At 27.6% G+C, this 12070-nt stretch overlaps 1 protein-coding gene across 1 annotated transcript in view; it reads right to left on the minus strand.

The window, feature by feature from the left end:
- nAChRalpha6 (nicotinic acetylcholine receptor alpha6) overlaps positions 1–12070 on the minus strand; it is a 531258-nt gene that overhangs the window by 74786 nt on the left and 444402 nt on the right. Inside the window, exons 5-6 of the mRNA XM_065500448.1 lie at positions 6940–7120; positions 4292–4367 (exon numbers count right to left, since the gene is read on the minus strand). Coding sequence (XP_065356520.1) covers positions 4292–4367; positions 6940–7120 — 257 coding nt within the window. The remainder of the gene's footprint in view (positions 1–4291; positions 4368–6939; positions 7121–12070) is intronic.

Below are 12070 nucleotides of genomic sequence, written 5' to 3' on the forward strand. Positions count from 1 at the left end.
TGGTGAAGGGTATATAAGATTCGGCACAGTCGAATATAGGTCTCTTACTTAGTTTTAACTAACATTTGACAACGATGTAGCTACGGTAATGCTGAACAATTCTTATAAACATACCAATGCAATCGGAACATGTCTAATCACTCTGTTAAAACAGTATCATCAAGTGCACACTTCTATTCTACAGTCACGGCCAAGGTTGCCAACTCTTCAGCTCAGAAAATGGCTAGATTTTGAATTAAAAATGGCTAGAAATGGCTAAAACCCAAAAATAACTGAATACAAATTCATAAATATTACATTTCTTGCCCCCATTACCACGGAGTCTGGTTATGTGTTAATTAATAGTTATACTGACAGTTTTGAAAAATAATTTTTACCGACTTCGTAGTAATGGGGTTTAGTAGATTAACCCCCACTTTCTCAATCTCCGGTTATCGTTTTTCATAACGATGATATACTTCCAATTAATAGAATTTTTGTATGAGAACTGTCAGTATATCAGTCACGATGAAAAATAACGAGAGATTGAGAAAATGTGGATAAATATTGTAATATCAATATTTTGTTTTCCTTTTTGATAAATTAAACATATTTCTGGGCACTTACATTCAAAATCGGATCCATTGAAGAAATGTAAAATAGATTTTTAAATATGCCTCATGTGTTTGCTTTGGAAACAATATTCTCATCAAATCATCAACAGACGAATTTGTTTAAAAATACTGTTTCTTTGTCATTTGATAAAAAATAATGTCTTATTTTTAAAAAATTTCAAAAATGCTCAAGCTAAGTATAAAATAAGAAAGGCTAAGACAAAATAAAATGGCTAGATCTTCCGGCTAGATAAATTCTAGCCATTTTTTTATGGCTAAATGAAAATAAAATCGCTAGATCTAGCCGGAAAATGGCTTTGGTCACGGCTACTGCTCCCCTATCGGAGATTGAAAGTGCGTGAGATTGTGGAAATTACCGAAAATAAGAAGTCGGGTCTACTTAGTGGGTGGTATATAAAGAACTAAAGGGATATCGCAATTAATTTTTATTTGTAATCGAACATTTACCAAAAAAAATATGTTTAAATACAAGACGCACTACAATTGCTACTAAATCACTAGTTTAAATTACATACACGAACAGTTGGCAACATACAAATTACAACATGCAATAAATCATTTATTTTAAAACAAATATGAATATTTTTACACAAACTACAACATAAAATAAATGTTTTATATACAATGATTTTAAATGGAAACTATAATACATGATATTGTCATTAGTGATGTCATGAGGTAAAACAAAAAACGAAAAATAATTCAATTAAATATTGTTAAATGAAATAATTTTGTTATTAAAATGAGCAAATAAACAGATTTAAAGAAAGTTGTGATGAATAAATAAATATTTGAATAAAAAGGCTTGTAGTTTTTTTTATTTTATTTAAAGAAGATATTAATTGATCCACCGTAATATTTATAAACAATGATGAATTAATTATACTAACTAACTGACTGGCCGACTGGCAGGTCAGTTTAAATGTTATTTAGAATTGTGTTATTTTTAATTTAAACAGGCCGGTAGTTAAACACATAGTAATTTTAAAGGATTTTATTAATCAATTTAGCTACCAGTCTGTTGTTTTTTGTTTTATTTATTTAGTTTTAGGATTTTAGTAAAAGATTTTTTGGGTTTAATTTTGTATACCCTCCACTTAAGTTTAGGTTCAGTTGCTCAGTTCCTAATTGCTGTATGGGATTTTATGTAAAACAGATGCAGATACTTTTTGATGAAGTGTAAGATACACTATATGAGGTATTAACTATGTGGAATATTGTAAAATCATTTTGAACTTCCAATACTGCTCCTCTCTATTTAATCTGAACTAGAACTGAACTAGAACTGAACTAGAACTGAACTAGAACTGAACTAGAACTGAACTAGAACTGAACTAGAACTGAACTAGAACTGAACTAGAACTGAACTAGAACTGAACTAGAACTGAACTAGAACTGAACTAGAACTGAACTAGAACTGAACTAGAACTGAACTAGAACTGAACTAGAACTGAACTAGAACTGAACTAGAACTGAACTAGAACTGAACTAGAACTGAACTAGAACTGAACTAGAACTGAACTAGAACTGAACTAGAACTGAACTAGAACTGAACTAGAACTGAACTAGAACTGAACTAGAACTGAACTAGAACTGAACTAGAACTGAACTAGAACTGAACTAGAACTGAACTAGAACTGAACTAGAACTGAACTAGAACTGAACTAGAACTGAACTAGAACTGAACTAGAACTGAACTAGAACTGAACTAGAACTGAACTAGAACTGAACTAGAACTGAACTAGAACTGAACTAGAACTGAACTAGAACTGAACTAGAACTGAACTAGAACTGAACTAGAACTGAACTAGAACTGAACTAGAACTGAACTAGAACTGAACTAGAACTGAACTAGAACTGAACTAGAACTGAACTAGAACTGAACTAGAACTGAACTAGAACTGAACTAGAACTGAACTAGAACTGAACTAGAACTGAACTAGAACTGAACTAGAACTGAACTAGAACTGAACTAGAACTGAACTAGAACTGAACTAGAACTGAACTAGAACTGAACTAGAACTGAACTAGAACTGAACTAGAACTGAACTAGAACTGAACTAGAACTGAACTAGAACTGAACTAGAACTGAACTAGAACTGAACTAGAACTGAACTAGAACTGAACTAGAACTGAACTAGAACTGAACTAGAACTGAACTAGAACTGAACTAGAACTGAACTAGAACTGAACTAGAACTGAACTAGAACTGAACTAGAACTGAACTAGAACTGAACTAGAACTGAACTAGAACTGAACTAGAACTGAACTAGAACTGAACTAGAACTAGAACTGAACTAGAACTGAACTAGAACTGAACTAGAACTGAACTAGAACTGAACTAGAACTGAACTAGAACTGAACTAGAACTGAACTAGAACTGAACTAGAACTGAACTAGAACTGAACTAGAACTGAACTAGAACTGAACTAGAACTGAACTAGAACTGAACTAGAACTGAACTAGAACTGAACTAGAACTGAACTAGAACTGAACTAGAACTGAACTAGAACTGAACTAGAACTGAACTAGAACTGAACTAGAACTGAACTAGAACTGAACTAGAACTGAACTAGAACTGAACTAGAACTGAACTAGAACTGAACTAGAACTGAACTAGAACTGAACTAGAACTGAACTAGAACTGAACTAGAACTGAACTAGAACTGAACTAGAACTGAACTAGAACTGAACTAGAACTGAACTAGAACTGAACTAGAACTGAACTAGAACTGAACTAGAACTGAACTAGAACTGAACTAGAACTGAACTAGAACTGAACTAGAACTGAACTAGAACTGAACTAGAACTGAACTAGAACTGAACTAGAACTGAACTAGAACTGAACTAGAACTGAACTAGAACTGAACTTGAACTGAACTTGAACTGAACTAGAACTGAACTAGAACTGAACTAGAACTGAACTAGAACTGAACTAGAACTGAACTAGAACTGAACTAGAACTGAACTAGAACTGAACTAGAACTGAACTAGAACTGAACTAGAACTGAACTAGAACTGAACTAGAACTGAACTAGAACTGAACTAGAACTGAACTAGAACTGAACTAGAACTGAACTAGAACTGAACTAGAACTGAACTAGAACTGAACTAGAACTGAACTAGAACTGAACTAGAACTGAACTAGAACTGAACTAGAACTGAACTAGAACTGAACTAGAACTGAACTAGAACTGAACTAGAACTGAACTTGAACTGAACTTGAACTGAACTAGAACTGAACTAAATCTGAACTCATTATTCTCTCGGAGTAGAATATAGAGAAATGACAATAGACCGTTTTGGCAAGAACGTCTTTCGCAATGTTATGAAGTTTTGATACCATTTAAGTTTTGAAACTGTTAGCTTTAGTGGAGAGTATATATTTTTCGATTTAACCGAATATTTTGGATTTTACTTTTTTAAATTTAGTTTTTTTTTTTATTTAATTTTGTTTAAATAGGAAATTAAAACATTTTTTTAAATAGTTATTTTTTTTTAAATCAACATATAAAACACATAGAAAACGTAATTTAATAAAGCAACATAGACAGACAGTTAGTAATAGAACAGAGAATAGTAGTGGTAGTAGAACAGTTAAAAGACAGTTAAAAAGTTGTTGTTTTTTTATATTTTTTTTTTGGGAAAGTAAGAAAAGAAAGTAATAAATTACTAACCGATTAAATACCATTCGCCATTTGTTATAAAATCGGAAAGATCCCCTCCATCTTCGGAATTCAAAACCAAATCCAACTGTGTTTGATAATTTCATTTTAGTGTTTCAATGAAAATTGTATCAACACAGGCAAAAACATATTTTCCAGCATTTTTTAACAAGATTTTTATAAAATTTTTGTTGAATATATTTTTCGTTGTTTCAAAAACCAAAGAAATTGAAGAAAATATGTTTTTGTTAGTTTTAAGATTAAAAAAGAATTTGTTTGTTTTATAATGTTATTGTTTTTTTTTTTTCTAAATATATAAAAAATTATACTAAAAAAAGAACTAAAAAATTTCATTATTAAAATAATAATAAAATTAAGAACAAATTAGTGTTTATTTAAAAGGCATATTTTTGCTTATTTAAAAAATATGCCTTTTTGGGTGTTAAAAGTGTTAGTGTTAAGTTGTAACTTCATTAAGAGTCTTTACAAACGTTAAAAATTTTGTAAACTTTAAGTTTTAGAAATTTTTTTTAGTAAACAAAATTTTTAATAGTGGATTTTGTTTTGGTTGGTTTTTCTTTCAATTTTGTTTTGGTTGCCATCATGCAAAATAGTTGAAATCAAATTTTTTCTGTTTTTTGTCTTAATTATTGCAATTCAATTCAAATAGGAAAAAAATCATTTCTCACATGATTCCAATCAGGACCTTTTTTGTTTATACGCTTGCTATTTTTTGATTTTCGGTTTATTTGTTGTAGTTTTATTGATTTTTTTTTTTTGGTTAGAAATTTAATTTGTAGGATCTCTTTTGTTTGTATGTATGTTATTTAGTGTTGTATAGAACTTGTTTCAAAAAAAATATTAATTAGAAAATACTTTTTTTTAACAGAAACCATTCAACACTAAAAGTATTTGTGTTAGAGTTTTGTATTTTGGTGTGATTTGTTTTGTGTAGTTTATTTTTTGCGTCTAAAATTTCAATTGAAAAATAAATCTGGTTTTGCAATTCACAAAAACGCAGTGAATTGTTATTAATTTGTTTCATTTAGAGTCTTTTATTTTAGTTTTAGGCAAAACAAAAATCATAAATAAGAGTTTTAGAATAAAAATAAAAAACTTAAAATCGAAGTGAAACCATAAAATAGTAAATCTGTGGTTTGTAGATAAATTAGGTATAAAAAACTATAAAGTTTGAAGTTTTTCGTAAATAAAAAAGTGAAAAAGAGTTGATAATGATTGTTTAACGAAGTTTTTGAGAGAAGAGATAAAATAAAAGGAAAATTGGATTTCGATTTAAGAACAGAACTAGAACAGAACTAGAACAGAACTAGAACAGAACTAGAACAGAACTAGAACAGAACTAGAACAGAACTAGAACAGAACTAGAACAGAACTAGAACAGAACTAGAACAGAACTAGAACAGAACTAGAACAGAACTAGAACAGAACTAGAACAGAACTAGAACAGAACTAGAACAGAACTAGAACAGAACTAGAACAGAACTAGAACAGAACTAGAACAGAACTAGAACAGAACTAGAACAGAACTAGAACAGAACTAGAACAGAACTAGAACAGAACTAGAACAGAACTAGAACAGAACTAGAACAGAACTAGAACAGAACTAGAACAGAACTAGAACAGAACTAGAACAGAACTAGAACAGAACTAGAACAGAACTAGAACAGAACTAGAACAGAACTAGAACAGAACTAGAACAGAACTAGAACAGAACTAGAACAGAACTAGAACAGAACTAGAACAGAACTAGAACAGAACTAGAACAGAACTAGAACAGAACTAGAACAGAACTAGAACAGAACTAGAACAGAACTAGAACAGAACTAGAACAGAACTAGAACAGAACTAGAACAGAACTAGAACAGAACTAGAACAGAACTAGAACAGAACTAGAACAGAACTAGAACAGAACTAGAACAGAACTAGAACAGAACTAGAACAGAACTAGAACAGAACTAGAACAGAACTAGAACAGAACTAGAACAGAACTAGAACAGAACTAGAACAGAACTAGAACAGAACTAGAACAGAACTAGAACAGAACTAGAACAGAACTAGAACAGAACTAGAACAGAACTAGAACAGAACTAGAACAGAACTAGAACAGAACTAGAACAGAACTAGAACAGAACTAGAACAGAACTAGAACAGAACTAGAACAGAACTAGAACAGAACTAGAACAGAACTAGAACAGAACTAGAACAGAACTAGAACAGAACTAGAACAGAACTAGAACAGAACTAGAACAGAACTAGAACAGAACTAGAACAGAACTAGAACAGAACTAGAACAGAACTAGAACAGAACTAGAACAGAACTAGAACAGAACTAGAACAGAACTAGAACAGAACTAGAACAGAACTAGAACAGAAGTAGAAGTGTTCTAAAAGAACTGGAATAATAACAGAATTTACATATATTATATTCCTACTACTTTAACTCTTTCTCTCATTTCGGTGGTTTAATGTGAATGTATTTGTTTTTGATTTTCTTTTTTTTTTCATTTGTAAAGTTGTTTTGTAGTTAGTGTTTTTTTTTCTCTCGCTCTCGTTGAGATTTTTTTTAGTTATTTTAGTTGTTGTTGTACTCAGTGTTTAGTATATATATTTTTATACTTAAACACACACACACACTTTACCTGATTTCCATCATAAGTCCAACTACCGAATTTCATTTCGCAGTGTTGGTCATCGAATGGGAACCACGTGATGTCTATCTTGCATGTGCTCTTGAAGATACCAGGGGGCACGTACAGACAACTGCCGTTATGTTTGACCACAATGTTGGTGTGATACGTGCCATCGAATCCCTCATCCGCACTAAAGTTTATATAGTTTTTTTTTATACATATTTTAATATACATTTTTTTTATAACTTTATTGAGAATTTATACTTGTAATTTATTGTAGAGGTATGTACTTATATATAGTAGGGGAGGAAATATTTATACTTGATTTGATTTATTTGTTGATATGATAAAAGTTTTTGGTTAGACTTAAAAGGGTTGTGTTTAAGGAATACTTAGTTGAAGACAGACTTACTTAAGTTTAATGCGTTATAAATATAGTTTAATTATACTAATTTCTATTTATTGCTTTTCGAATTTAAAAATGCTTTCAGTTTCAAAGTTTAAGTTATAATTTTAATATCTGATTTCTAAGACTTGAGGCAAAGTCTTTTTCAATAAAAAGGTTTGAAATTTGAATCGGCTTTATGCTTGTAGAACTCTTGTTTCTGTTCACCACTTTTACATAATTTCATAAATAAATACGTTCAATTCTCTATAAATCATTTTTATTATGTTGACCATGTTAAGTGCGCCATATTGTTTCCGCTCGGTTTATTTTTTGTGGCCATATTGTTTAAAATTTATGTGAGAGTGTGCAAGTGAACATACCCACTACCACGTTTTTTACTTTTAGCAGGAAAGCAAAAATTTTATTATACAAAAAAAATACAAATAAATTTTGCCCAAAGCCTTTTTGGTTTTGGCCAATATCGCACAAATGTATGCGTATTTTTGAAGCATTTTATTGAAATATTTGTTTATTTCAATTACTGCTTCTGACCCTCATGGCCATTAGTCTGAGGGCTATTTTAAGCGGCTTTAAATTGACTTGTCTGGCTACTGTATCTGTCAATTATTGTATTTTATTTATTCAAAATTGTATTATGCGTTATTTTTTTAACCGGACCCTCATCAGTGGTTGTACACGATATTTGGTTTGTTTTCCTAGATTCAAAACGAGTTGAAATCATAAATTATTATTAAAAGGTTTCCGTTTTTTCTTTCAACTTTTGAATGAAATATTTATGTGTAAGCGCGTGTGGTTTTGTATAACATTTTGGTTCATTTGCATTTCCGCTCATTGCATTTATATCCCAAATTGGTTAAGTTTATGTATGAGCTTCATATCAAAGATTTATGTGTGTTTTGGGATTTCGGGATATTTTTTGGTTGGTTGGCATGGTGTTTTTCAATTGGGTTTAAAATGTTTGTTTATAAAGAAAAAGGTGTAACCTTTATGATTTTTTTGTTTTGATAGGGTAAATAATTAATTGTTAACCATCAATAATGAGGCTAATACGATGACGTATGATGAATATTAATTTGAATTTGTTTGAAATATTATTAAGCATACGTCTAGGTGGAAGTAAACAAATGATTTTAAAACTGAACTCGAATTGATATAAAACTGAATCAGAGTACTAGAACTCAACTTGAATCGAAATGTTTACATTTCTGCGAATAAATATAATTATTTTTAGATAAAATAATGAAAATATCAAACGAATAATAGTCCGATTAAAAATCATTCGAAACATTTATAACAGAACTTACAAATTTTCAGGTCTAAAAGATAGTTAGATTTGCTTGTTTAATTAAAATGATTATTTCTGGATGAAAATATTGAAGAATTCTAACGAATAAAAAACCGAATAAAAATTATTCGTTGCATTTGCAGTGGAATTATTATAATTTTACGGATAAAATATTATTTTATTAAATATTCCAACAAATATAATATTTTTTTTAAAAAAATGTAATTACAAAATTTAACGAATAAAACTCCGATTAAAAATTATTCGTAGAATATAAAAGATAGTTTTATTTGCTTTTTTAATTAATACGATTATTTGTGGAAAAATTAATTAAGAATTCTAACGAATAAAAAGCGAATAAAAATTAATCGATGTATTTACATCGGAATTATTGCACTTTTGCTGATAAAAAATCATATTATTATAAAGTAATTACAAAATTTAACGAATAAATCGCCGATTAAAATTTATTCGTTGAATTTATACCAGAATTTAAAAATTTTCATATTTAAAAGATAATTTTAATTCTTGTTTAATTAATGCGGTTATTTAGGGATAAAAATATTAAAGAATTCTAACGAATAAAAATTATTCGTTGCAATTGCAGCGGAATTATTACACTTTTATGGACAAAACATTATTTTGTTAATTATTTGGATAAATATAATAATTTTTAGATAAAATTTATTGCGAAATTTAACGAATTAAACTCCGATTAAACATTATTCGTAGAATTTATACCCGATTTTACAAATTTCCATGTCTAAAAGATAGTTTTACTTTCTTGTTTAACTAAAACTATTATTTCTGGCTAAAAATATTAAAGAGTTCTAACGAATAAAAAAGCGAATAAAAATTATTCGTTGCAATTGCAGCGGAATTATTACACTTTTATGGACAAAACATTATTTTATTAATTATTTGGATAAATATAATAATTTTTAGATAAATGTAATTAAGAAATCCAACGAATAAAACTCCGATTAAAAATTATTCGTAGAATTTGTACCAGAATTTACAAATTTTAATGTCTGAAAGATAGTTTTATTTTCTTGTTTAATTAAAACGATTATTTCTGGCTAAAAATATTAAAGAATTCTAACGAATAAAAAAGCGAATAGTAATTATTCGTTGCAATTGCAGCGGAATTATTACATTTTTACTGACAGAACGTTATTTTATTAATTATTTGGATAAATAAAATAATTTTTAGATAAAATTTATTGAGAAATTTAAGGATTAAACTCCGATTAAAAATTATTCGTAGAATTTACACCACAATTTACAAATTTTCATGTTTAAAATATAGTTTTATTTGCTTGTATATTTCTTTCTGGATGAAAATATTAAAGAATTCTAACGAATAAAAAAGCGAATAAAAATTATTTGTTGCATTTGCAGCGGAATTATTACACTTTTATGGACAAAACATTATTTTATTAATTATTTGGATAAATATAATAATTTTTAGATAAAATTTATTGAGAAATTTAACGAATAAAACTTTGATTAAAAATTGTTCGTAGAATTTATACCAGAATTTACAAATTTTCATGTTTAAAAGATAGTTTTATTTGCTTGTATAATTAATACCATTATTTCTGGATGAAAATAATAAAGAATTCTAACGAATAAAAAAGCGAATAAAAATTATTTTTTGCATTTGCAGCGGAATTATTACACTTTTATGGACAAAACATTATTTTATTAATTATTTGGATAAATACAATAATTTTTAGATAAAATTTATTGAGAAATTTAACGAATAAAACTCCGATTAAACATTATTCGTAGAATTTATACCCGATTTTTCAAATTTACGTGTCTAAAAGATAGCTTTTCTTTCTTGTTTAATTAAAACGATTATTTCTGGCTAAAAATATTAAAGAATTCTAACGAATAAAAAAGCGGATAGAAATTATTCGTTGCAATTGTAGCGGAATTATTACACTTTTATGGACAAAATGTTATTTTATTAAATATTCCAATAAATATAATTCATTTTATATAAAAGTAATTAAGAAACTCGACGAATAAAATTCCGATTAAATATTATTCGTAGAATTTATACCAGATTTTTAAAATTTTCATGTCTAAAAGATATTTTTATTGGCTTGTTTAATTAAAACGATTATTTCTGGATAAAAATATTTAAGAATTCTAACGAATAAAAAAGCGAATAGAAATTATTCGTTGCAATTGCAGCGGAATTATTACACTTTTATGGACAAAATGTTATTTTATTAAATATTCTAATAAAAATAATTTTTTTTAGATAAAAGTAATTAAGAAACCCAACGAATAAAATTCGGATTATATATTATTCGTAGAATTTATACCAGATTTTACAAAGTTTCATGTCTAAAATATATTTTTATTGGTTTGTTTAATTAAAACGACTATTTCTGGATAAAACTATTAAAGAATTCTAACGAATAAAAAACCGAATAAAAATTATTCGTTGTATTTCCAGCGGAATTATTACACTTTTGTGGACAAAATGTTATTTTTTGGATGAATACAATAATTTTTAGATAAAATTTATAGAGAAATTTACCGAATAAAACTCCGATTAAAAAATTATTCGTAGAATTTATACCAGAATTTATAAATTTTCATGTCTGAAAGATAGTTTTATTTTCATGTTTAATTAAAACGATTGTTTCTGGATAAAAATATTAATAAATTGTAACGAATAAAAATTATTCGTTGATTTGACAGAGGAATTTTTACACTCGAATAAATTTAATTCTTTTTAGATAAAAGTAATTAAAAAATCTTACGAATAAAATTCCGATTAAAATTTATTCGAAGTATTTGTAATATAATTTTACTATTCCTCGTTTCATTTTATCAATTTTCTTATTTTTTTTGATTTAAAAGAATACTTAAAATTTAATCGATTAAAAGTTATTCCTTGAAATTTTTTTCTTTTCTCCTTTCATTAAAATTTATTGTTTTATTGGATAAATTTTAGCTTTAAGCACTAAATTTATTTTATCAATTATTTTTGTCAAAATAATTTAAATATTTCTTGTTGTATTTCTTGTGTAGTTAAATAATTTATGGCATATTTTTATTGTCTGTCATGTTTGTTCGAATTCTAAACAATATTGCAAATATTTTACAATCTAAACTAAGAGTAATAGTTTCTAATTGTTATTCAGTACAAGTATTAGTTAAAGTTTTACAAAAAAAAAACGAACAAATATGTACAAATATTTCTGATAACAAAGTATGAGTATTTTAGGTACTGTATGTGGTAGTTTAAATTGCAGTTGTTTTAAACTTTGCTAGAAACAAACATTTTCGAAATGGTAAATTTCATTTATTGAAGAAAAGTTTAAACATTTTAAAATCCTACAATGAAATCTACCAAAATAATTTTGTTTACAAAACTACCCATATGCAAACACATTATTATCTTATTTGAAATCAACTACATT

The sequence above is a fragment of the Calliphora vicina genome, chromosome 2 (assembly GCF_958450345.1).
Source record: "Calliphora vicina chromosome 2, idCalVici1.1, whole genome shotgun sequence".
Taxonomy (NCBI): Eukaryota; Metazoa; Arthropoda; class Insecta; order Diptera; family Calliphoridae; genus Calliphora; species Calliphora vicina.